We start from the raw sequence: 27,222 nt of genomic DNA on the forward strand, positions 1-27,222 counted from the left end.
TCCGTCTGTCAAATATTACTACCTGTAGCGCGTAGCGGAGGTTCAACAGCGAGAGCAGAACCAGCATCTAACATCGCAGCTCGAAGACTTAAATAATTTTGCGGGTTATTTGTTTAGCTTTCTGACCGTCATGCTAATCCAGGTGAGTGTTTGTAGCTGTGCGCTGCTTTACCTGCTATCTGATCCTCCATATGTCTTTTTTTTACTGCAGTGAGCCTTGATGTACCCAAACTCCGTCAAGTATGGCATTATTTTAATGTTGTCTTAGCTTCGTTGTGTTGAAGCATTTTGACGTGCTTCAATTTTCCACCGCAACACGCAAACGTCCCCATTCACTCAGTGCGTTATAGTTCAACATCGCTTAGGATTTGTTGCTGCACGTTTGCACAGTGTGAAGGAATGAGGAGACCAGCTGCACAGGCAGACTGCGAAATGAGATGCAGGTGATCGGTATCGGCAACAAGAGCCAATGATCGCTGATCACCGATCATGCACTTTTTCACGAAAATCGGCCCGATTATGATCGGTGACCGATCGATCGGCACACCTCTAATATCACTCTCTCTCTTTCTCTCTCTCTCTCTCTCTCTCTATATATATATATATATATATATATAATTTTAATTTTTTTATATATATAATTTTTATTTTTTTATTTATTTATTTTTATTTTTTTTGTCATAGTACCCCCAAAAATGTAAAACTACTTTCACCCCTGGGCATAGTTCATGAAAATGTGTGTAATTTGAAAGTATTGAATCTTAGCTCTAATGTAAAATCGCCGACTCCCATTTCCCCAAAAAGCTTGTCGGTCCAATAAGCCACCGACTGTAACGGTAATGGTAATGGCTGCCGTGATTTTTAACGACTTGTCGCGTGAACAAGCTTATTCGCGTGATTTTAATTTAATTTCTTAATTACTGGAAAAACACCGCAGCTGTGAAAGTTTTTTTTTTCTTTTTTTTCAACATTAGCAGATTATCGACAGATTTGCGCACATTTGCAATGGAAAGGCAGCTACTGTTGCTCCTCATTCAGAGAGAAAAAGAAAACATTTGTCCTAATGATTTGTCTTGGAACAACTAACAAATCTGATAAAGTTGTAGAAATGAACTAAATAATCTTCCTCTTGCCAATTAGCTAACAAAGGCTAAAATAATAAAACCCACCAGCACCCCCACGACATTATATTAATGCCAGAGAATTTAATGTACTGTAAATGCACAGCTTCCCTCCCTGCTGGGACAACACATTAGAACCTGTAGTCGTGAACTCACCTCAGGCAACATTTACCTGACACACCAGCAGGAAAGCCATGTCGCCTTTCAGCCACCAGCAGGCACTCTGCGTCTGTCACAGCAAGCGGCCTTACAACCATAAAGCAGCTCTTATGTTTTCAGTATGAAAGCTCAGGATGTTTTCTTTTTGTCCCCTAAAACAGAAGAGATCACATGGAAATTCCTCCCCTTATGATTTAAAAATGATAAAGTTGATCAATTTCCGTCTTTAATTAACCCAGTAAATCAGGTCAGCTGTGTTTACATGAGTGGAGCTGACATGGTTTGGTAGCCTTGACTAAAAATACTTCAGCTTTACTGTATCACCGAATTTATAGACATTTAGAACTAAAAGGTTAAATAACAATGGAAAATGTTAAGTACAACACAAAGTACTTGCTTGAGAGAACAGCTTTTAATTTGTTTATTAAACTTAGCTAAATGTAGTAATCGTTATTAAAGAAAGTTACAAATATCTGCTCTAATAACTGAGAATCAATTTGTTCAAATGAGCCCAAAATAATGTGAAAACTAGATGCCTTTCTCTTAATACTTCAAACATGTAAAATCCCCTTTAAGTTTTGGATCTACTACAAATGACATTTGCTTCCAACAAAAATCAAGCAAAAAAATAAATAAATAAATAAAAAAATTGGACTTCTTTATGTGCTTGATTTTAGTTTTATTTTTACTTTCATGTCCTGTGCGAACTTTTGAGCTGACGATTTTGCCCCACGTGTCAAAAAGTTTGGAGATTGTTTAATACGTTGCAATCACTCATTCGTCAACATTCATAAGATGCTCATTTTTTTTCAGGGTTGTCACCTATACCTCTGTTTTATTATTTTTATGTATTTCTGTCATGCAGAGCAGCTTGATTTGACACAAACTCTGTTTTGATGAAGCGACGTCCTGCTACTCGTATCCTGTAATCCTTGCTGCCGCGACCTCTGACACCTGGGTGGCTTCTTGCGTAAGACAGAAAGCACACGGGAACACACCCTGGCCTCTTGCTAGGTAAGCTCATTAACAGCTATTGCTGGACGCTCATGCTGGCAGCGGGACCCAGAAATAGACCTCTCTGTCGACAACTAGATCAGGACGATGTGGTCACGTTCTGGGCTCGTCGTTTTATCCGTCATCGAGCGGCCTCGGGTTGTGAGACTTTTCATTGACGTGTAGTTGTAGGAAATAACATTTACAGATCAGCGTCTTCAGCTGTAGTGAGGTCATCTGCATGAGAGATCAGAACCAACCCAGACAAAACAACAGACGTTTTCTCGTCTTTAAAATTTCATGAATGCTGCCGCAGAAATGTCAGCTCCCACAGCAACGCGCCGCATGGCTTCCTTGAACTACCTTCTCCACCAACCAACTTTTAAATCTGCAAAATATTTTTAGCTGATTGCATCTTCGTTGTTGTGTTTCGTTGCTGCACATGTCAGATAGAATCGGGGGAAAAAGAAAAAAAAAAGGTCTGTCCTCTGCCACTCCCTTTTCCTTCTGGGCTCAAGTGAGAGGATGCAATAATTATAGCTGTCAGTTTTTGTCCTGCTGAGGTTGAATTGCTGTTGCTGTTTTGTTGCATAGAGTCCAAACAGCAGACATATTTTTAAAAGGATTTTAAAGGTTTTTCTTAGGTTAGGTTGTGTGAAGTTACAATCAAGTTACAATAGTTCCCTTTCCTGTTGACTGTTGCAGTAAGATTTTAAAGGGGCAGGGTTATGTGATCTCAAAGCACAAAGTGCCATTTTATAGCTCAATCGAGTAACTGTTATCTTCAGTTGTTATGAAAATGCAACATATATCAAATATGCCTTAAAAGAAATTTAACTTTGTGATTTAATGCGCTGAAATTGGGCCTCTGTCTCTTTAAGAAACTACTGCTCTTTCTGAAAAGCCGTCTTCAGGAAGTCATCACAACATCTCTATTAATCCTTGAACGTTTTCACCAGCGTTTCAGAGAAGTAGCTCCTATAAGGAGCTCATCAGATGCTCAGTTCCACCAGGTGTTTGCTAATTGTTGCTGGCTAGTCTGAAGGAGCTGAGTGTGTGAGTGTCGGAGGTGGGATGCTTTGTGAGGCGGAAACTGCAGCTGAAGTTGAAAATCCAAGTCATCTTCAATTTTTAATCGTTACGCAAGTAAATGTAACTAGTCACTACCTAATTCTGACTATCTGTCACACTAATTAAAGCTGAGGCACAACTGGACCCTTCAACATAAAAATGTCCCAAAAGATCCTAGTAAATCTGCCAAAGACAGATTCAGAATTAAGAAACAAAATGTCCTGGGCCTAGTCAAAGCCCAGAACCTGTATGGGCTGCCCTCAATTGGGCTTCATATATAAGAAACCGGTGGGACAATCTTTCTTCAGACCGCTGTCAGAGATTTTTAGTTGGCACAAGGACTGTCTCGCTATATTTGTTAAAGCTACAATATGTAATTTTCATAAAGAAAATGGTTTGTTGAAACCGTCACTAAGTTGTGACAGTTTGGTATAAGACGGGTAATCTTCTCGTAGTGCAAACTAGAAACAACCAATCAGAGCCAGGAGGTGGGTCTTAGCGCTATCAATCACAGTCTTGTGTGGTGCTGCTTATTCCGCCCTTCACTCCCACTTTTCTCTCTGCTATGCTCTATCTAGCATAGCCTGTTGGGAATGCTCATGCTAGTTAGCATGAGCAGAACTAGCATGCTGATGGTGGATAAACAGTTTTCCCGTAATCATAAGTTGCTACTCCACCATTAGCACATTTAGCATCACGTTCACAAGATAGATTGGCAGCACTAAGCCCCTCCTCCTGGGTCTGATTGGTTGTTTTTGTTCGGGCATTTCATCAGACGGCAGTAGCAGCTCAGGGAGGAGGTGGAGGAGACTGATCTTTTCACAGATTGTCTGTCTCATAACAAACTGTCGCGACATAGTGACAGTCTGAACAAACATGCACACATATTCTTTGTAAAAGTTACATACTGCAGCTTTAGAGTGCCATTTTTTTCCTTGCCATGAATTTTTGTTTCTACATTTTATTTTACAAGTTAAACAAAGTTAATACAATGCAATTAAATGCTTGTCTTTCCCAGAGATGCATTTCTTCATTTAAATGTCCACTACGAGCTGGGATCTTTTTTTTTTTTTTCACAGCGTGCTTGCAGCTGAGTGCGCGCTCAAGGCAAGGAAAGACGGCACTAACTAACCGAGGCATTAAAGGACAGCGACCTGCCATGTGACCGGGCTTTCAGGGATTGGCTCACTGCAGATGTGACATCACAGAGCTTCCTCCTCCTTCTGCTCCTCCTCCTCTTCCTCCTCTCCCACTCTTCTCTGCCTCTCTCTGCCCATCTAGCTCTCTGTACCGCTCTCTCTTCCTCCTCAGCATCCCACCGCCCCCCAGCCCCTCCTCACCCCTTCACAGAGATGGCGTGTGTCGATGCTGCTCAGGCGTCCGGGGCCTAGTGCACTCAGGGAGGACACCCCCCTCCCCTCCGTTCCTCCTGCTTCCCCACGTATTCGGAGTGTTTATTCCCTCGGTCTGTCTTCTTGCTCGTGGTCCTCCAAGTGTGTCGCCGTTTGTCGTTGTGCCTCCCTTGTGCGAGCCCGGCCCTCTCGAGGGTGGAAGAAATCAACATCGTGCTTCACAGCGGTGGAGGGAGGTGGGATGAGCTGTGCACAATTAGCCATGCCCTGCCCAGACTCCGTTTTGACCGCCTAGATCTTTCTTCTTCTTCTGTCCACGTGTGCACCCCAGAGGGCGACGTAGGATGAAAATCTGCGACTATGATGCAAGGTAAACGTTCCGCGCAGCGCCTCTTCCTCTCGCAGTTCTCGCCACGTCCCCCTCTTGTCCTCTCGTGTCCCGCTGGGTCATTAAAGCTAGTGAATCCGTTGGTGTGATCCGTTGTGCTGCGCAGAGTGAAGGAGGTATGTGCATGACCGGTTTAGCACCATGGCTGCAGCAGTGCGTGAGTGTGACATTGTGTGTGTGACAGGTTTACAGAGAGGGCAGCGGTGTGATGTAGGTTTAGCGTGTTTCCTTTTGCACTGCTGTGTTTGTGTTTTAAGACGGTACGTCCACCTTGTAGATAACCGATAAACAGGCTGCTCTGGTTTCAGACTGTCTGGTTTCCGTGTCAACATCAGTTGATAGATGGATATAATCCGGTTTGCCGTATGCAGAGTTTTTGCCATGCACTTCCAGCCGCCTGGTGATGGAAGGTGGCTAATATTAGCAAAAGGCCTGCAGTCATCCTGCTGTGATGATGTGCTCACTTGTCATGTGGGAATCCGCACTCAACACAGACGTGTGCAAATTCACCGCTGTTGCATAGTCCCGGAAAAGTATTGAACTTTTTCTGCAATTTTTCAAGTTACAACTGCAGACTTAAAGCTGCGGTATGTAAAAGTTTTATTAAAGAAACGTTTGTTTTTTTTACATGTTATTTAGCTTTCACCATGTCTTGACAGAATAATATCAGCCAGATAATCTGTGAAAAGATTAATCATCTCCACATCCTCCCTGAGCTACAACAGCCGTCAGATGAAATGCACAGCTCCCGACCAAAAACAACCAATCAGAGTCTGGAGGAGGGCCTTTGCGCTGTCAGTCATCCTTGTGAATGCGCTGCTAAATGTGCTAAAGTCAGAGAAACAGGAAAAGATCATACAGGAAAAGTTTATCTGCTGTCATCTGTGGAGATGCCAACTGGCATTAGCATTCACAACAGGCTTTGCTGACGGGGAGAAACTGCATCATCCAAGTAAACTTGGAGCTTGTCTTGTTTTATTTGTCATAAAAGGACTATCTAAATCATAAGTCTTTCCAACCTGTGCCAGAAGCACAGTGGATGCCAAAGTTATGACCTCTGATTAATTTTTTCCTCTAAGAAACAGTAGTTGGTTTGGTAGCTGCTCCGTTTTCTTCTATCCTGGGCTGTGGTTGGAAATTATTCTGTTTTGGGAATCAAGTTGACCTTTTGTAGAGATATGTATCCACTTCTGGTAAAACAAAGAAGTATCTTTAATGCTATATTATCTGAAAGATGAGTAAGTGATGGACAGGCTCAACGTCTCTGAAAGGTCTGACGATATTGTCATGCGGAGCACTCGCTGAAGCGCTAGGCTAATGCTAGCATGTTTGCTCTCGGCTTTGATAGGACTCTTTGATCGTATATTTCTGAGCAGCTCCATCAAATCGTGTGCGAGCAAAACTTACAAAACTTCTGTAAGAACGTAGCACTTTGCTTTGAACATTGTAAATGTTTAAGATGAGTGTTTCAGCTGCTTTTAGTCTCTTTATTTTCTACAATACACAGCTCATCTGAGCAGAGTGCAAAGAGCAATCACATGACAGACAGGAAACTTATGCCGTCAATACAGGCTCTTATTTTCAGTAGTAAGGGGTGAAAAAAAAACACCCAGTCTCCTTATAGCAGCCAAACAATGTGAACAGCCTGTGTAGGCCGTACACAGAAGAATAGTTGAATATATACATTAAAAAAAAGTTGGTGCAAATTGTGGCAGCAGCGCTTGCTGATTGATGCTCTACTGCCTCCAGGAGGTCCAGACTCAAATGGAGGTCATATCAGTTAACAATGCAGAAAAGATGAACTAAAATGCCCTTATTTAATGAAAATAAATCCTCCATGAAGACAAGAATGTGAGTGAGTCAGAGGTTTGCTCTCTTTTATAAAAAAAAAAAAAATAGTGATAACTGCTTAACATGTCAAGTTTCAACTTACTTTTTGTTTTGGCCGTGTCTGCAAAAAGCAAAAGTAGCATTAACTGATAGGTTAATGTGGGAAATTTTGTCATTTGCGTTTAACATAAAGTCATTTGTTGATGAAATAATCAGTGTTTAGTCTGTGCTGTTCAGTTCAAAGTGAACCTAAAACAATACATTTCATTATTCCCAGAACTTCCGTCTATAAAAGAAAAGCCAATAAAACAAAATCAGATATTAACAATTTTACAATAAAATTAAGTGTCAGATCTGAAACGCACTGAGACAAGACGATACAAAAAAAAAAAGCAAAGTATGTAATCTGTAAAGAAATCAAAGTGAATTAAAGTGTGTCTTACATCTGACATAAAGGAGACCCTTACTCAAGTGTATTTATAGATTCATAATGTTTAATTAGCCTCTCCTCAGGCGGGCCTCATAAACGGGTTACCTAAACAAATCTTGCTGGAATACAAAGAGTGATCTGCATAGCTGTGTATTCAGCTCCTCCCATCATTGTATTGAACAAAGTGTTGTGTGTTTACTATTGAGATAAGGTTCATGGGGTGAGATGTTTTCTGGCACTAATCTGATAAACAAAATGTCATACCCCACCACACCACACTACATTACACCACACAATGTCATACCATACAACACCAAGCCACACCATGCCATGCCATAACGTAACTTACTGAACCGTACTGTACCATGTCATACCACACCACACACACCATGCGATACCATGTAATACCTTACCAGGACATACCATACTTTATTTATAACACTTTAAAATAACGCTTGGCTGACCAAAGCGCTGTACAACAAAGGCATAACCCAATAACCATAACATAACTAAAAAAAACACAAAATAAACACAGTAAGTCATTCGTTATCCGGCACCCACTGATTTAAAAGACAATAAATAAAAGTGAGTTTTCTTGCCTCGTTTGCAGAGGCAGTTCATTCCAGAGCAACTGTGAAGGAACAATCCCCCCTAAAATATTTTGCCGCCTCCATGTGTTTTTTGAAAGGGCCAATTAAATAAAGGTAGTAGAAGTCAGTCCTCCTCTGTTACGCCTCTGTAAGGTAGAAGGTGAGAGACATGATTTAAATTAGAAGCATTTACTCAACGAACAGCAGGATTGCTGCAGTAAATTCATCCACCATCATTGGGAGATTTTATGCATTGTGTTGACGTCGATGTCACGTGACTCCTCCGGTCACATCCTGCATTGCCAGCCCTTTATTTTTTTAAGCATGGAGTTATGTGATTTATGAATGGCCAGACAGAGCTCAGAGGCGGCTCATGTTTGAAGGCTCGTGACTGTAACGTTTGGCTAAACAGGCTACGGAAATCTGGATCCGCATCATTGCTCCTCTGTCATCCCTTGAGCACCTCTAGTGAAGCCTTACTTGACCTTAGCTTCAGTTTTCTTTCTGTTTTATGTAGGAAATAAGGGGGTGGAATTGAACCATTACCATTTCAGTCTGTGCTGCAGCTTTCTCCACATAGCGGAGAGTTTGTTCCAAATCAATATCTTCATTTAAACAGACATATTGCCAACTGTGCATTTCCTCTTTTTTTTGTGGAAAATGACATTCCTCCAAGGCTTACTACACTGTTAATCCTGTTTATTTGCTGTTGAGTATCTTTTATTGACAAGGCAATTGACTGAATATAAGGCACTCAAGCTGTAAATAATATTTACGATGACGTTCCTCTCCATTTTCTGCATCAGGACTGAAAAAACGAACCAGGAAAGCCCTGGGCTTACGGAAGAAAGACAAGGACACAGATGCAACGTGAGTTCGCTCTGATGCCTCCATATTTATGCTGCAGGGGCCACTCTCTAAATGCAGCCTAATGACCGAGACAACGAAGCAAAAATAACAAACTTAGGAACTTTTTAGACAACCTCCAACATCCCTGTGTAGAAAACGTTTGCTAGATTTCAATATGCTCATACACAATACATGAAAAGTAAATATTTTTGCAAAGTAAGGAAAATTTTGTAATCTGTCAGAGTCAGGCGTTATTTACAAAGCACTCATTTTTAGCAGGTTTGAATGTTTTTTTCCGGTGTAACTCGTCTGTCACATTTTAAACAGGAGCTCACCTGACAAAGAGGGAAGCGAAAGCGGAAAGAAAGGAAAAGTACGTAAAAAGAATGCTTCCTATGTTTGTGGCCATAAACTAAAACATAAAAAAGTCAGATTTTTAAACATTTTTATTTGTAAAACAAAGAATGAGCCAAAATGGAAGAAAAAGTATGGGAAAAAAAACCATATTGTTTATTATTGAATGTCTTCACTAATTTTCTTTCAAACCTGATGCTGGCTCAGCATGTCTGTCTTCGTCTCGTCTGTGTAAAGAAGTTGGTTGCAGATGCGCTGTGCGTTGTCGCACACCTGCTTCACCTGATTTCCATTCACCTCGAGAGTAGTTTCTAAACAACAAACATTGCTTTTGTTTCAGAAAAAGGCCAATGGAGCTCCAAACGGTTTCTGCGGGGAAATCGACTGGGACAGATATGTAAGTCTCCGCAGTGCACGCCTCGTTTGTCTACCCACAATCCTCCTGCTGTTTGCGCGTTCAGAAGCGAGCCGACGCTCTGTAAGCTCTGGGATGAAATGGTCCCGGCGTTCGTGTTGTGTGAGTCAGGCTTTTAAATACGCTGTTTGAAGAGAGTTACAGCTGAACGTTTTGGAGCTTGGCCAGCGAGCTGAACGTCTCGGGAAAGACATCCGTGAAGCCAAACCTCCGTTTGCAACATCGCCTTACTCTGCCTCTACCGCTCCGTTCTCTCTCGCAGGCCTCACCTGACGTCGACGAGGAGGGTTTCAGCCTGCGGCCCGGCGAGGGAGAAGATGATATCCTTTCAGCGAGACGAGGACCAGCGGCGCTCTCGGAACATGTCGCTTGCAACGCTATTGACTTGTTTAGTGGAGTGACTCTTCAGCTGAGTGCCTTTTAGCGTTAAATGAGACCAATCGATGGTCGTTCCCGCCCCGCCACCCCCGTATGTTTGTCTCTGCAGGCGCTAAAGAGACAAAGGAGCATTAAGGCAGGCGAACGCTGTGATCATTCCCCAACTCTTTAGTCACTCCTTCAGCGTACTCCGCTCTACTTCACCCACTCAGCTGTTATAGCATTCACCTTTTTCAGCAGATTTCAGGAAGCTTTTAAATAATCTAGAATCCTTGAAGGCTAACTAATTCACCTTGAGTGTAGTTTATATTACAGTATATATCTACTTACATGATGTTGAGAGAATACCAAGGGCTTTTTAAACATCTTTTATGATTTTTATTTTTAAAAATCCCTGTTTTCATGATGTTTTTGACCAGAATATTAGTTTTATGGCAGAGGTTGTTGACACCAGGTCTGCCGTTCAGCTGCCTCACCTTTAACAAGGACAAATTTTAAGACATTAAGAAATTTGAATGCCATTCGTCACATTTTTCTAGATTCAAAGGCAGGACCTTTGTGTTTGCGTGTTTCTGGTACGGCCATTAATCTGATGCACACATGAGATCCAGAAAAGACAGTGATGGATGATGAAGCTGCTTCTTTTGGCCCGCTGGGGGTTAAAATTGGCTTCAAAAAAACAAGCTGATGAGAAGCTGGGAAAGACTGTTGTTGTAACTTAAGGAAAATGTCAAGAGGTGCCTAGTTTTAGTTAAAATACTAAAAAAGTGAAAAAAAATGACAGGTGGCGTTATTGTATTGTTACTGTAAGTAGGACATGCACAATGTCCTACTTTTTTATAGCTTGACTTTCTGAGAGTAGGAAAATTTAACCTTTACGTCTATGTCAAAATCTTATAGGACAGACACCGTACAAGGAAAACTCTTCCATGCCAACTTTGAACATCTCAAACCGCACGTTGTACTACTTCTACTTAAATAATTTTTTTCGGCAGGTTTTCAGGAAAATGTTTAAAGGTTTTGGCCTGTACAGATTTCTGCTTCACTTCAGCCTTTTTGGCTAATTTAAGATCATCCCTTCATCTCGTATGATCAATGGGCACACACACCGACCGGTCCTTTGAGACCTCGTCATGCAGGACGAGTTAGAACCAGAGCAGGAGCAAAACTACATCTTCTGTTCTTTCCTGTTTTCACTAAGGGTGTTTTCACACCTGATAGTCCAGATGACTCAGTTTGATCTGGGACCAAAATTCCAACATTTGCGGAAACGAGTCAGATTTCGATTGCACATTCACACCTCGCCAAACAAACTGGACTTTCTAGGCTAACAAGCAGACAGCGAGAGCAGTTTCAGATCGAATTCATCACACTTTGCCCTTGACCAGCCTTCACCGGCTTCCAAAGAAAAGCACTTCTTCTCCTCCAGCGACTCGGACGACGACGAGGACAGTAAGAAAAAGTTCAAAATCCGGATCAAGCCGCTGGTGGCGGACAGCGCCCGGTGCGTCCCCCCATCGATGGACGAGCTGAAAGCCTCCGTGGGAGGTCTGGCACTCTCTCCTTCCCTGGTGAGCTGACACTGACAGAGTTCTGCTTCATGACGTCTGTTTCAGGGTCTTACTGTGTTCATCCTTTCTGTCAATTCACTGCTTTCCTTTGTAGAGGAGAAGTCCGGTAAGCTCCTTATGTTTGTTTTTTTCTTCAAATGCCTCACCATCATAAAGGACTGTGGTGGAATGTCATTGTCTCCCTGTTTTTGCATGTAGATTCTGTTTTAACATGCCCCTTTTTAGCACTAAAACCCACCACTTGTTTTTTTTTTCTGTTAATTCTTTCTGTTTACTTAAACTTTACTTCAACCTTTCTGGCAAAGCACACGTTTGTTACATAATGCAAAGTAAGAAAAGAACACACAGGAAGCTGTGAACTGGTCTCAGTTCAGCTTCTGCATGCCAAGTGGGCCGTTGCAGCGTGATTCGACGTTGACCAAAGTGTTGCATTATGGGAGCTTTGCGGTTGAAGTAAAGAAGATGTGTTGTGTCCAGTTTTAGTTGTTGTCCCGTTGACTGATTTGTCACTCACTCTCTGACCCAGGTCTGTTCTCTCTTCCTTTTTGCTGGTCTCAGAGACGCAGTCCGGTGAGTTTCTCTGGCTCCACCTGCTGGTTGGAAGCCTGAAAGACAGCCTCCTGTTAAGTTGTGACAGTGCACAGATCTCACAAATGGACGAGTATTTTCACTGATCAATTAGAACAAGAAGCAGTCAAAAGGTTAACAATGTAGGGAATAAAGCTGATGTTTTCTAATTCAAATAGAGTATGAGAAATACAATTATATTCAAAGCATGACTAATTCTACATGACTGTAGAATTTTTTTTTTGATTTTATTTCTTTAATAGATTTATCAGAATGCACCATAGATGATTTGTATTGCTAACATCTGTTCTCTGCTTTTCCACTTTGCAGGGGATGATAAAAAGAAACCTCTCATGTGAGTACATTTACTTGCATCAATATTTTATTGTTATGTATTATTATGTTTATCATTTATTTATTTACCAAATGAGGCCATTGTTTTGACGTTTACTGCCTTGCAAAAATGTATAACCGGCTGGAAAAAGTTTGAAAACACCATCTTCAATGCTATTTATCAGTATTTTGTGAGAGAGGCCAACACAAGGAGGTATATAATTGGGAAGCTGAAGAAAAGCGATACTTGTTTTTCTAAATTTAAAATGTTTCTTGCATTTTAACTCAACCCCTTTCACTCTGAAATCTCATGGAGCCGCAATCTTTTGCAAAATAGCTCAACCTCAGTAACATCAGATAAAGAACATCTTTAAGGATAATCTCTCAGCAATTTTAAGCTACAAAATGTGGAAAAAAAAAACTTTTTGTAAGGCAGTGTGTATTATTACACTTTACATTGGTCACTCTGTCAATCTTATCAATTTCTTATTTAGTTGGTTAAATGGTTTTCGTTGCCATAGGCGAAGAGATTGCCCGACCCAGACGCTCGACCCCAACACCAAGTTATGCATCTGAGATGCCAAGGTTTGTGATCCTGCAAACAGCTCACAAGTGAATGTTTTCACCAAAGCCCTGGTATAGATAATATTCCTACATGATCTTCAAAAGTCTGGACAAGTCTTGAGTTGACTTTTTATTGTTTTCCAATGTCTGGAGAGGTTTGGAAATTTAGTCTGGAAAATCTTTTGAGTTTCCGAATACCATTCGTTGTATTTAAATGACAAAAACATGAATTTTTGAACAATGATGGGCTTTATCCATTAATTTGATTCATGAACGTTTTATGAAACATTCTGGAACTTACCAGGTGCAACCTGCCTGTATAATGAGGTGACTTGTGACAAGGCGCTTACCCAGAACTTTCATGTAATCTTTATGGATCTTTTCTAGAACTTTAGCTATTTCTAAAACTTTCATGCACCTTTTCTAAATGTTACCATTGTCTTGTAGTTCTATTAAGAATTCATGCAACTTCTTTTATTTAACTTACCTTGAAATGCTTCGGCCCTTTCCCAGGATCTTGCTGTAACTTACCATCCATTTGTGAGAACTCACCATGTTCCATGAATCTATCTAGATAACTAGCTATCATTTAGCTATCTAGATAACTAGCTTTCTATCAAGCTATCAAGTTAGCTAGCTATCTATCATGCAAGCACCATTCTGGATATCTACCTAGCTATCAAGTTATGTAGCTGTCTAGATATCTATATAGCTATTAAGTTAGCTAGATATCCAGAGTTAACTATGTAGCTATCTGGTTGTCTATCAACATAGCTAGCTATCTGAATATCTATCTTCCTATTAAGTTAGCTAGCTATCCAGTTTAGAGACCTCAGTGTATCCTACATAACTAGCTAGCTTAGTTAGCTAGCTGAATGCAATTTCAGAGAAAGTACCAGATAGGTTCAGAGAAAGTTCCATGGAAGTACTTAAAAGTACATAATCTCATACATTTTATTGCTGAGAACATAGTTCAGCAGTACTCAGTCAAGAAGAATTAGATTCGATCACCCAGAACTGGAACTATGCTGGCTCAGATGAACACTGGCACTGTTTTAGATGAATGTGTTTTCTCTTGCAGCGCCACTGCGCCGCAGAACGTTCCCGCTTTGTTCAGGCTTCCTTCAGACAGCAGATATGCCAGATATGACGGTCTGTCTTCCACTAATTAGACATAACTTCCTATATGTGGTTATGTGGTGTTTCCTGCTCAACTCTGTCTTCTTATTTGTTGCGGCACCATCAGTGATCCGTAGCGGTGCATGGGGAGAACCCAGACCGTGTTCAGAATCCCAGCTGAGCCGAAGTTTTCCAACAGGAGGTGAGTAGGTGGACCTTTGTTGTGCCAGTAAATCCAACTGATCTAATGTGTGTGTGCGTGCGTGTGTGTGTGTTCGGTGATGCTGAACTGTCTCTTTTGCAGCTCCTCCTCCGCTTCCTCCAAAAAACTTCCCCTCCAGAGGTCGGTATGGCTTTCCATCAGACCTGGCAGGTAAATTTCCTTCTGAATTCATCGGTGGAAGTCGGTCTCGCGCTGTGATTTAATGACTACTGTTCCAACTCCTTCTTACAGCTGATCTGCATAACGGCAGGGCGGCACGCAGCTCTGCCCCCATTTATCTGAACATCCTGTCACCAGCCTCATACCGGGGGTCACCGGGCCCCGACCTGGACGACGTGTTCGGCCCCGCTGACAGCCCCAGACCGAGGGAGGATGCGCCGTCCCCCAGATGGGTCACGTTCACGGACGATCGACCTCCACCCCCCGACGAACCGGCTCCCCCGCCACCGCCGGACTCCCCTCCCCCGGAAACACCCACCTCCACGCCTTCCACGCCAGACCTCTCACCTGGACCGCCGCCGAACGAGCCCCCTCCTTCTCCGCCATGCTTTTCCCCTGGCTCTTCCCCTCCTTTCACTCCGCTAGACTCGCCCCCCTCAATCGTTCTCGGCCCTCCACCCCCAGATGAACCAGCTCCCCCCTTACCTCCCGACTTCTCCCCTTCCGAGTCTCCTCCTGCTTTCCTTGAAGAGGAAGGAGTCGACGAGGAGGTTCTGCAGTTCGCAGGATATGCCTGCGCCCCTGCTCCCATCAGCCCCGTCCCCCCTCTGCCGGCAGAGCGGAGGTCCCCGCGGGCGGCGGTCACGTCTCCCTTAGTCTACAGGACTCTGGGAGGAAAGAGGACTCCAGAGGGAGTTTACCAGAGAGATGAAGTACCAGAAGTGACAGGCTCTCCCAGAGAGCTGACACCCAGCTTCAGGGGAACACCGCCTCCTCTTCCTCCATCTGCGTACCGGTCCATCATGTCTTCCCCTGGGCCCTACTCTGGCAGCAGTGAGTGTTCTGCTCTCTTTGTAAATATGAAGCCCACCTTCAGGTGAATTTAAAGGGGTAAAGTTGACTTTTTTAAGCCTTACACCATTGTTTAATATTGGTCTCTCATCAAAATCATACTTGGACTGTTGCTTTGACTCTTTCATGCATGTTTGAGAAATCCTTTAACCTCCTGTGGCAATTTTGGCTTCAGATTGTATAAAGGGGCATTATTATGTGTTTTCCAGGCACATAGTGCTATTTCATTTCGTAGCACCATGTTACCTTTAGTCTTTTGTCAAAATGCTCCATATATCAAATGACTTTAAAGAAGTATGACTTTGCAATTTAACACCTTGAAATTGGGTCTCTGTCCCTTTAAAAACTCTTGTTATTTCTGAAGCTCTGCCTATAATGAGCTCAGTAGATGTGCAGCTCCACCAGATGTTTGCTAATTGCTGCTGGCTAGTCTGAAGGAGGTCAGTGGAGGCATTGTGGTTGAGGGCCGCTCTGTGAGGGTGGAAACTTGGAAGCTGCTGCTCAGAGGAGGAGCTGAGCCTTGAAGGTGGGGCTAGGTCCACCCAGGCGTTTTCCACAGCTGAAAGGTTGCCATGGGAGATTAAAGGATTTTTCAAACATGCATTAAAGAATCAAAGCAAAACTCCAGGCGTGTTTTTGATGACGGAATAACATTATTATTAATGATGATTTTACATGATACCGCCCCTTTATTGAAAACATTTTTGACCTTTATTTAACCAGGATAAAACTCCTTGAGATCAAAAATATTTTAAGAGTGTCCTGACAGCTAGACACAGTTAGGTACAGTAAACGTGGTCCAAAGTCAATAACAATAGCATCATTAAAATAAAATACTACTTTCTTTGTACGTTTTTCTTATGAGTTTGGATTTCTGTAGATTTAGAAGTTTGTAAACCTCGGATCGCTTGATCTTTGACTCTGACTTGAAACAAAGTGTCACCTGGACTCTGCTGCCCCCTGCAGGTCCCTCGTCTCCAGCCCGCCCTACCACGCCTCAGTCCCGGGGGAGTCCGGTGCCTCCTCCTCCTCCTCCCCGCCCGTCCTCGCGACCGAAGCTGCCCCCAGGGAAACCAATCACAGACCTGGTGCGTAGAAAAACTCTCGGCTTCAGCCTGGAATCTCTTCAGTTTTTCAGGGTCGAGACCGAGCGAAGCTCCGTTCTCTTTCTCAGAGTCGGCCTTTCAGCCCCCCGGTTTCAGGAAGCCCTCCACCTTTTGCCCCCCTGGCCCGTGCCGAGAGTTCCTCCTCCCTGTCCTCCGTCACCTCGCACAGCGCAGCGTCCACTCCCACCTTAGGGCGGGACCTCAGCATGCCCACCGCAGGTACGAAGGCTGCCGCGGGCGCCTCGCCACGGCTCCACGTCCACACGCCGTCTTGCCTCTTGTCGTCGTGTCCTTGTCTCACTGTCTTGTCCGTCTCATGACTCTCTCCTCCTCATGTCTCCGCCCCACCCAGAGGCCTCGCAGCCTCTGGTTTGGTTTGACCACGGCAGGTTTTATTTAGCTTTTGAAGGTGAGTCGCCCTGTGGACCAGCAGCAGCAGCATGAAGCTCTTCTTCATGTTCTTGCTGCCCATCCCATCTCCTACTCACCCAGATCCCTGAGTCGTATGGATGTGCAGTGCTGGTCCCAAGTTCACCAACGCTCATCATGAATTTCAAACTAATTTGTGGCTTTTAATAATTTGTTTCAAGTGCTCTTCTTTTTTTTTAGGGTAGAGTGACTTTTATTTCTAGTAGCAATTATTTTAGTTATCGATTCATTCTGATGATTAATCGATTAATTGGATAAAAAAAACTGGCACATTCTGAATATTTATTGTTTAAGCCTTTTTTTATACAATTTTAGAGATACATTGAAGGAAGAAAATAAACATTTTATTACCTACAATGCAACAAAATATCCTTCCTTCAGTGAACGCTCAGAGGATGCATCAACAGGTGAAAAGCTCAGACCTTTCTAGCTTGACTGGGCATTAATACAGTGTATTAATTCAAACCAAGTGAAGCTAAAGGAATGCCACCCCGGGAGTTTTGGGTAGAACAAAATTACAGACAAAGAAGGAGTTTTTTGTGTCTTAAATGCAAGATGTATATAATTTTAATATAGTTTTGGCTTAATTACTGCTTTGACTGTGTTGTTCTTTCAGCAAATGGCCTTTTTTTGAGTCTATAATCCAGTCAACAATTAATCAATTACTAAATCAGTTGACAATTATTTCAACAATCGATTCATCGCGATTAATCCGATTAATTGTTTCAACCCCAGTGACCATGAAGCAAGTTCAAAGAGTTTCAAAATCTAGAACTGGCTGTTTTGCCTCCCAAGTCACATCTGCAGATTAACAATAGTCACCCTGTTGCCAACTTAGTGACTTCATTATATTTTGTGACTTTTCAGACGAAAACAAAAAAATTGTGTCAGCCAAAATTGGAATAGGCAGGTCAGACTTTTTAAAGATTAGTGATCGGCACCCCTATTAAAATATTAGTGTTGAATGGATAAAGTTAAGCCTACACATATAGTTATAGTGAAGATTACCAAAAACTCACTCTAAACTTTTAAAACTACTCAAACTGTTTGTTAAATACCTTTAAAAAATGTTCCCATGTATTATTAAAATCCCAAACGAATCATGATGAGTGTATGTAAACTTCTGAGCAACACCGTGGATAGTTTGGTTTAAGCTTCACCTGTTATCTTTTGTGATTTTATAGATTTATTGCAGCAAACACTGCATTAGAAGATTTCTGACAGCCGTCTTTTGGTTTTATGTCCTAACCAGGCTGCTCTAGAGGGCCCAGCCCGCTCACCATGGGGCCCCAGGACACCCTGCCTGTCGCTGCTGCTTTCACCGAAACCATCAATGCTTATTTCAAAGGCGCTGACCCCAGCAAGTAAGCAAAACAAAAAAAAAAACATGAGTTCTCTCAGTATGACTGATATTTCACAGTTCGGTTTGTGTTTCCTTCTCCGTCTGCTGCAGATGTGCGGTGAAGATCACCGGGGAGATGGTCCTCTCCTTCCCTGCAGGTATAACCCGACACTTCGCTTGCCACCCGACTCAACCCGTCCTCACCTTCGTCATCAGCAACTACAGCCGCCTGGAGCAAGTCCTGCCCAATCCACAGCTGCTCTGCTGGTGAGCTTCAAACACAGTGAAGTTGCCTTTTTTTCTGGTCCATGAAATCCAGTTAATGCTAAGATTTGGGGGCTACATTTCTGTGCATAGGTGTTAATATTTTAGTTTGATTGTTATTGTTTACTCCTGGGATGTTTGTTCCAGATCAGTGGTGCATAGAAGCTGAATGCTGTTTGTCTGTGTTTGGTTCTGGTTCTGGAGAGGCATAGCAGAATCAGAACCAGAGTAAGAGCTGAAGATGGACAAAGTCAAAGTCTGGATCCAAAATGTAGAGAATCTGTTGCTCAACCTGATAAATGAACTGAATGGACAATAATGTCATTCAATAGAAACTAGTAGAGGCTGACCTTAGACTCCTTGTTTCAATTGGACAAAATACATATGCACGCCACACTTTTCAGATTTTTGTTTGTAAAACAAAGTGTTGCATTCCCAGTAGCTGCATTTCCACTGACCATGTCATTGTGTATTTTGACACTTAAAAAATAATTCCGCTTAATGGGAACAAAACCATTTTGACAGAAACGTCTTGTTTTTTGATAAAACATTTTTGTGCCAGGATAAGTCAGGGCAGGGGGAGGAGGTGCAAAAAAAAATTATTGCACCAATTTTTTTTCGAAATTGGTGCAATATTGATTGAAGTTTTGCACACATTTGTAATGGAAACACAGCTAATTAAGCTCTACTTTGTGTCGGTCTGTCTCATAAAATCGGTCTGAAACACATTGAAGTTTGCGGTTAAGCGTTAAAAATTTTGCAGAGCGCTGCGGCTGACCGTCTCAGACACAGACAGGAATGAATTGTGCACATGAATTATCCTTCTATGGTCCTTTTATGCCTGAGCGGAACATTGTTCTCGTCGCTCTGCAGCGATGGCGCTCCAGACGGTGTAGACATCAAGGAGTTCTGGGTAAACATGCCAAACCTGATTACCCATCTGAAGAAAGTGGCCGAACAGAAGCCTCAGGCGACATACTACAACGTGGATATGATCAAATACCAAGTACAAAATGCCATTTTTCTTTTTTTTTTAATCTCTAACATTATTCCTCTTATTGAAGACATGAACTGTAGTTCACGTATTCCTCTTGGTGTTTCCCCGTCAGGTGTCAGCAGAGGGGATCCGGTCCACTCCTCTGAACCTGGCCGTGAGCTGGCGGGGCGATTCCATCAACACTGACCTTCGGATAGATTACAAATACAACGCGGAGGCCATGGCCGCCCCGGTGCCGCTACACAACATCCACTTTGTGGTTCCGGTGAACGGAGGCATCACCCGGCTGCACACCATTATCCCCCCCGCCACATGGTAAAGGTCACTCAGAACCCCTAAACCACACCCAACCTACGAATTAGCCTCAGGCGATAAGTCAGTTTTATTGATTCATTTAATTTTTGGTTTTTGAAGATTTAGATTGTTTTGGAAAATGTTGATTTTTCTTTTTCACTAATGAACTCCTTTGGTTTCCATAATTCAGAGCGATGCCCGAGGCGGCCATCTTCTGTTCTGTTTCGACTTTGAATTCTGGTCAGCTCTCAGTCTAGGAGCCAGGCTAAGATGTTTTCCTGTTTTTAATTGTGAGATTAAAGTTGTAAAGTTACAAGAATGCAGTTGTTACGTTAGGAGAACGAAGTGGTCATTTTATGAAAACTCCAACATGAAAAAATAACAAAAAGGGGATTATCCAAGCTTTTTTTTTTCATTAAATTAACTTTTTTTCCTGTAGTTTTTGCATTTTTTTTCTGTTAAAATTTCATCCTTATTCTGCTATTGTTATGACTATATTTTTTTAATTGAACAAAAATTCTGGTAGCCTGGCCCTAATAGTCATACGACTATTTTCTGGTATGAAAAAATTGCAGACTTAATTTTTGTACCTTAATGTTCAGCCATACTATAAGTAATCTTTGCCACCTAACATTCCTTCTTAACATCCAGTGAATGAAAAGGAAAATATGCAGGTTAATCCATAAGTCTGTTAAACATAAAATGATATTTTTTTTCGTTCTCTCTCTCATTCAGGAATCCAGAGCAGCAAACGATTCAGTGGAAAATCCAAAGCCTGTCTCAAAGATCTGAAAATGGAGGCAAGAGTTTGTTTTTTTTGTTCATTTGTTTTTTGGTTGAAAATCACTTTGTCTTTCCCTAAAAATACAGTCATTGGAAAAAAAAAAACTGAGGGCACCTGAACTTTTTCTGTAGCATTTCTCACGAAATTCAAATTCATGTCGTTCTTCAGCGAGTTGCGTGGAGGATCACATCATACAGTAGTAGAAATGTTACCTGAAATACACAAAGTAAGCATATTTTTTTTGCATTACTGCATATTATCAGACTACAAAATTCAAGCGTGTTATGTTTTCTTGTATTTTTTTCCAAAATCTTACACTTTTGTTTTATTTCTGTCACTTCCTGGTGTAGTTTATGTTATTGACTGTGATTGGTTCTTTTTCATCCGAGCAATACAGCAACTGGATGAGAACAATCTGTCATTTCCTGCTGCTGTGGTTCAGCTACATGCGCTTTGGAGTTGATTTTGCGTTTGAAAGATACGTAAAATTTCACGCCTTTTTGGCCTCGTTGGTGTTCCGTACGTGAGGAGCAGAAACGTCAGAGAAAACGCACCAATCGAGTGTGAGTTATAAACGACCAGTACCACAAATTATTGTTTGTTTACATTGATGTATGCACTCACACCAGATTCACTGCTCACCCGCATTGGTGGCACAAAGGTAGCGCCATAGAAAAGCCAGGAAGCCTCCAGAAAACGATCATAATCCAAACCCAAGAAATTCAAAGGAATAAACAACATTGCTTTTTTTTTTTTCCAATGACTGCATTGCTCTGTTACGCAAAATCAGACATGTGCGTATTGTGTAGGAGTAGGGGCTCTGCTGGGCCGGTTCCAGATGGAGGAGGGTCCCTGTAAGCCGTCCCAGCTGGCCGTCCAGTTCACCAGTGAGGGCAGCACGCTGTCCGGCTGCGACATCCAGCTCGTCGGGACCGGCTACCGGCTGTCTCTGGTCAAGAAGAGATTCGCTGCAGGTCGACTCCGAGTTTGTTTTAAATTTCCAACCTTTTGCGTCAAGATCTTCCCAACCTGCTGATCCTCCTGATGTGTTTGTTGTGTTTTTTTCAACAGGAAAGTATTTGGCAGATAATTAGCGAAAGCTGTCGATGAAGAGCACCGAGGAAATGTGACTTTTTTGACTGTGAAGACTACTGATCCATCCCACGTTTAGTGCTCTTGACTAATTCTCCTCAGCAAACCGTCGGCGTGAACGGTGGAGGTCTGCTGCAAGAACACAGTTTATGCAAGCTAACACAAATCATCCTTTGTGCACCTGGAACGGAGTTAAAGACGAAGAGCCGTCAAGTCTTTGTTGTTTTGGTGTAAAAAGAAAAAACAAACAAAAAAAATTAATAATAATTGTAACTCATTCAGTGATCCAGCCTTATTTCTTTAGTTATTTATTCTTTAGTTGGTCATTTCTGTAGATGCACTGCGAGAGGTAACGAGAGTTGATTGTATAAAGTCTAGAACAATCTGAAAGGTGGAAAACTGGATCTGGTTGACATGGCCGCCTCCCATCAGACAGTCAGAGTGAGAGTCCGTGTTTTCATCCAATCAGAACCGTTCCCTCTGTTTTCAAGCCGCTAATCAGCATTTTGAGGCGACATGATGAGGATATGAAATTTGCCGTGCCTTGTAAAAATATTCCTTTTGCTGTTTTTCGCGTTTTGCGTCGTTAAAACCCAAACTTCAAATGGATTTCGTTGGGATTTGACATAACAGACCAACACGAAGTAGAGCCTGACTGCGAATTGGACGCAAGTGGATAGTTTTCAATTGCTTAGCAAATAAAAATATGTAATAAAATTCCCCTTGATGAGTGAAGACTCCAGAAAATTGGTTTTCGCTGCAATTGCGCCTGCAACCCATCTACCAGCTCTGCACATCTAAAGTCAGACATTTTTGTTGGTTCCTCTTTGCAAAATAATCAAGTCACCCAGATTCAATTGAACATTTTAAAACAGTGATCTGCAACTTTTACTATCAAAGAAGCAGCTAAATAAAACTGGTTTAAAGCCGCTAACGTTACAGGACCTTTCGAAAAGACGACGTAAATTGTTTTCATGAATATCTACTATTGGTAATTTGATAGCTTTTTTTTGAAGACTCATCTTTTTACTTAAATTTTTGGTGTTTAAACTAAAGAAAAAAGAACATAGATACATTTTCCTCTGTGGAAAATGGTGCAAAGAAAGTACAGTTTACAGCTTCAATACAAGAATAAATGTTAATCATACTTTTGAGGTGATTCTGTTATGGGAATTCAATGTAATTACGCCACAACAACAACTGCTGAGACCTGCATTTGTTTAGCACACCTACATTTAAAAACATTAGCTGGTTCTTTGTCATTTTTTGCCTGCTGCTGCCAAGTTTTACCGTAGTGACGAGCATGCTGGGCTCTGTGTTGATCTGTCATATAAAATCTCAAAACATTTCAGTGAAGTTTGATGAAATGTGACAAAAATATATGAAAACGTTTATATAAATCAAAACACCAATTAGTAAGAATGTTTGGGGATTTTTCTTTTCATAATTCTTGAATTTGGTAAAATATCTTTTTTTTCCCCCTGAAAGCGTCAGATTTTTCATCTCCTGGTGTTTTGATTCAGAGGAATAAATTGGAACTTGATTTTAAATGCGCGATATCATGAGAATGGCTCGCTTCTCTTCAGAATTCCATAAAATGAAATCTTTTGTTGTGTTCAGGATTGGCACAGACTTGGAGCGCTAGCTACGTTTGTGGATTACAGACCTCTGTTGGCACCCCTGGTAAAGATGTGTAAAAAGTCTAAAACTGAATCAATATTATACTTAGTTCCTCTGATCTACAACTTCCCTTTTTTTGCAAATAGGACAGTACTTAGTCTTCCTTTATAATACAGAGCCGGAGAAAAACATCTTTATCTTTGTTAGCGCACCACTAGCCAAAAAGTTAGCAGCACTAGCTAAAACGCTTCCGGTGGTCACCCTAATCCTGAAGCATTAATCATAAACCATAGGTCCACTAAAGCTAACGGTAATTTCTCTAAGCTAATGCTAAACGCTAATTTCAACCTTGTTCACATCCACAATGGGTTAATGACACATGTTATATATATTTCTGTATACCTCATTCGTTTGGCTTTTTTTGTAGACTTGCCACTTGTTCAGTAACGTTTCTTTAAATAATAAAAAAAAGAACATGAGGAGAGGACTTCAAAATAAGTCCATGAATATAAATGTCTAACTACTTGAAGAATTCAGTTGTTAACCGAATAACTGAATTCTTCGTTCAGTTAATGAACGAAGACTTAACTTGTTTAACACGTCAAACAAGTTAAGTTTTCACAGTTAGCAAAAAAGCTAAAGCGTTAACGAAGAAGGAAATATTAGCGTGTAAACGGAAGTGTGCCCACCACTGGTTTCTTTAACTTTAAGTAGAATTCATTAAATACAGAGACAGATATGTGTTAATGTTTTAACAGTTAGTTAATGGCTAGTTTTATAAAAAATTTAAAAATAAATATTTAAAATGTGTGTTTTTCTAAACTTTGCAATAAAAGATGAATTTACTTTAAGGGGATTTTTCCTCCACACATCTTTCCAGAGGGTGTCAATAAGTGTTGCTAGCACAGAAAATAAAGTAGCGCCATACTAATACATGCAACAAATTATGGTAGTAGTGTTTGGCAATTTTTACGGGGGATTTCATTCGGCCATGTAGGTTGCGGCTTCCCCTGGACCAGTCGGAGTGAACGGTTCAAAGTTCGACATATTTGCTGTGGGATACGTGAGCGTACATGAGTGCCATATGTGGATGAGGAGAAGTTGCTGAAGAAGTTTCAGAGTTGATGACTGTAGGAAGTTGCCTTTGATGCTGCTAATACCAATACGGTCACTTTTTGTTGGCCAGGACCTCGAGGTCGTGACTAGGGAATTTTTAGGGATGTTCAGGCTGTCGTCGGTCAACAGTAGAACGTCTTTCTAATGGGGACGGCACTATTTAAGTCTCTGTTTTATTATTTCCTTCCTTTTTTTTCACCATCATAAATACACAATTCATCATTTTCTAATAGCAATATTTTAAAGCCTATGTGTAAAAAGTGTACATATATATAAATATATATAAATATATATATATATAAAAGTCGTTACGGACATTTGTCTGGACATACGGACGTGTCTGTGGTTGTCCCTTAGTTTGTTGATGTCAGCACTCAGAATACATTTAGTTCACGACACGCTCTCCACCCGGTGTTTTTCATGCAGGTTTGTGTTCAGAAATAATAATTTAGAACAAAAAAAAAAAAAAAAGCTACTTGTGGATGTTTCCTAATGGTGCCACACCAAAGTGTTTTTGTCCTCCTCCGTTCCCATGGAAGCAATACCAGTTAGTCCGTCTTCATCCTGGTCATGATGTGTGTGTGTTTGCTGTGTAGGTGTGCTTTGGGACGAGACTTTTAGCTTTCTTTTAAGTCTCCACTCAACGTTTCTCTGTCCATGCACCTTCGAACACTCACTGTCGATAAATCTGGCATGTCATTGATGTACCTAGAGGTGTTTTCCATGCGATGTTAATGCTGTTTGTTTTTGGTCGGCGCACAGAATCCAGTTTCACTGCAGCTTGTTGCGAAATGTGTTTTGCAAATCACATTCACTTTGTTTACTCAACTTTGGTCTGGGTTATATATTTACGATGACGTATCGGGGCCATTGTGGATGGACAAAAAAAACGGGGAGTACATTTCTGCTAAAAAACCTCAGAAATGTTCAGGTTAATGTCAGAAACTGTTTAGAAGGAAAAAAGAACAATTCTGAGCTCTAAAAGGCAAAATTTTGCAATAGTAAACCCATATTTTTTTTCCTATTTCTTGAACATTTTAGATTTTTTAAACTCACATTTTCAAGATTTTTTTCTAGAAGATTTCTGAGATTAATCTAAAAAAATTCTGAGTTTTTTCCAACAGTTTTACTTTTCAAGTTCAGAAATTTCCAAGTTTTCTTTGTAGGATAGAAAATTTCAGGTAGTTTTTGGTGAAAATTTACTCCGTTTTTCTTATTATCTGCAATGACCCAAACAGTCGTAGCCATCTGATTCTTTAGGAATAAAAAAAAAAAAAAATTTCAGTTGAGGGTGCAGAATTGATTTTAGTTTTCTTTTAGATTTTTACAGTGCCTTGTAAAAGTAATCACACCCATATTTTTCTGTTTTGTGACGTCACAACAAACCTCAGTGTATTTTTTGCAAGAAACCAAAATTAAATGTGTAGGTGTAAAGTTACTGAAACATAATGGAGAACATGATTTTCCAAGAATTTAGTTAAAAATCTCAAAATTGTGGCATGTGTTTGTCTCCAGCTTCCCTGCATTAAAATCTTCTTCTACATGTTTGCTGTTCCCCGTGACAACACTTAGGAACTAGTCTTTAAAGGTTTGAAGTTGTCCCACACTCTTTCAGTTTTCAGATAAGACTGAACATTTATCCATGAGAAGTTTGAAGCTGGAATATTGTTTTATGACCTACAAGGGATGCAAACCATTAATCGACTTATTTATTGTGAATTAATGGTTAATAAACCATTAATTATCTAAGAAGATAAAATGAGTTCCAATCGGTTAGTAATGTCCGCTTAGACACCTTCTGTTAGTGTTGCGGTTTGGCCGCCATCCAGCAGAGGGCGCCGCTGGTCATCCTTAAGTGGAGCCATCAAACTACCAGAACGGTAAAAAAAAAAGCTGTAAACGGAGTCTGGTGTGACATGAAAAAAAGCACTTAACGTTATGTTTTGAAATAAATATAAACATTCAAGAAGCTCGTTGAGTTTTACCTCCATTCATATCGCATGACGGAGCAGCGTCACATTATACATTTAGCCCTTGATACAATGGAAAGACAGAAGACAGGAACCTCTGGTGCAAAGGAAAACGCAGATTTTTTAAGAAAATGGCTGCTTATCAATTAATCGTGAATAAACCCATAAATTTGATCAACTTTAGATCAACTCATTAATCAATAACTTGCATCCATATGACCTAACCATCCAATCCTTCTCCCTGACCAGTCTCCTGTGTTTCATTGTCTTAATGTTTGTTCTCTGACTTATACTGACATTAAACTACACATAGCTCTAATAAAAAAGAGTCTTCTAATACCACTTAGGTTTTTGTTCGAGGTGTAAAGGAGATGGAATGCAAATTCATTCTTCCGCTTTACAGATGTGTGTTGTTCAATTTTTCTTCCTCTTCACAATTATGCACTACTTCATGCTAGCCTTTCACACAAAAACATCCCAATAAAATACACTGAGTTTTGTAGCTTTACTGTGACAAACTGTGAAAGGATTTAAGAGGGTGTGCATACTGTTACGGGGACTTGCATAACTATATATTATTTTTCTTTTGCCTTATTGAAGAATAAAAACAATGGTTATCATCATGTGATCCTCTTCCTCAACTTTTCTCTGCCTTTTGGCTGTAACGTTTTTAATGTGATAGAGTCAGAATATGCAAACATCTCAAGTAAATTTCACACCCAAAGCTTTTAAAGGTAAATATATGAAAAAGTCTATAATGTAACATCTGTTTTACTTGGTAATAAAGAAGAGAAAACTGATGAAGGATGTCTTCGTGTTACTTCAGGAGTTTTAAGCACATGTGTCAAGATGTAAAAAAACCCCCAAACAACTAATTTAACTGTTGCGTA

General features: G+C 41.0%; 1 protein-coding gene across 4 annotated transcripts; it reads left to right on the top strand.

The window, feature by feature from the left end:
• The first annotated feature begins 1,325 nt into the window (after nucleotides 1–1,325).
• On the top strand, nucleotides 1,326–27,132 carry LOC103478999 (SH3-containing GRB2-like protein 3-interacting protein 1). Of its 4 annotated transcripts, XM_017310018.2 has the most exons (23): nucleotides 1,326–5,066; nucleotides 8,741–8,804; nucleotides 9,111–9,156; nucleotides 9,478–9,534; nucleotides 9,815–9,872; nucleotides 11,326–11,501; nucleotides 11,596–11,607; nucleotides 12,060–12,071; nucleotides 12,399–12,423; nucleotides 12,923–12,986; nucleotides 14,047–14,117; nucleotides 14,212–14,286; nucleotides 14,389–14,457; nucleotides 14,539–15,300; nucleotides 16,285–16,406; nucleotides 16,493–16,643; nucleotides 18,106–18,217; nucleotides 18,307–18,462; nucleotides 19,333–19,465; nucleotides 19,569–19,771; nucleotides 20,486–20,550; nucleotides 21,344–21,508; nucleotides 21,606–27,132. In XM_017310018.2, the coding sequence occupies exons 1-23, from the start codon at nucleotides 5,057–5,059 to the stop codon at nucleotides 21,626–21,628; spliced, it is 2,631 nt and encodes an 876-aa protein (XP_017165507.1). In that variant the 5' UTR covers nucleotides 1,326–5,056; the 3' UTR covers nucleotides 21,629–27,132. The 4 variants fall into 4 exon arrangements, with proteins under 4 accessions (XP_017165507.1, XP_081454115.1, XP_081454117.1 ...); XM_081597990.1 differs by lacking the exons at nucleotides 1,326–5,066; nucleotides 8,741–8,804; nucleotides 9,111–9,156; nucleotides 9,478–9,534; nucleotides 9,815–9,872 and having other exon boundaries at nucleotides 11,474–11,501; nucleotides 12,028–12,071; XM_081597989.1 differs by lacking the exons at nucleotides 1,326–5,066; nucleotides 8,741–8,804; nucleotides 9,111–9,156; ... (1 more) ...; nucleotides 9,815–9,872; nucleotides 11,596–11,607 and having other exon boundaries at nucleotides 11,416–11,501; nucleotides 12,028–12,071.
• The last annotated feature ends 90 nt before the right edge of the window (nucleotides 27,133–27,222 follow it).

This window comes from Poecilia reticulata, chromosome 17 (genome assembly GCF_904066995.2).
Source record: "Poecilia reticulata chromosome 17, P_reticulata-male-v2, whole genome shotgun sequence".
Classification (NCBI taxonomy): Eukaryota; Metazoa; Chordata; class Actinopteri; order Cyprinodontiformes; family Poeciliidae; genus Poecilia; species Poecilia reticulata.

Coding starts and splice junctions, on each gene's coding strand:
- LOC103478999 (XM_017310018.2), top strand. Junction 8,805..9,110: donor GACAAGGACACAGATGCAAC/GTGAGTTCGCTC, acceptor CATTTTAAACAG/GAGCTCACCTGACAAAGAGG. Junction 21,509..21,605: donor CAAGAAGAGATTCGCTGCAG/GTCGACTCCGAG, acceptor TTTTTTCAACAG/GAAAGTATTTGGCAGATAAT.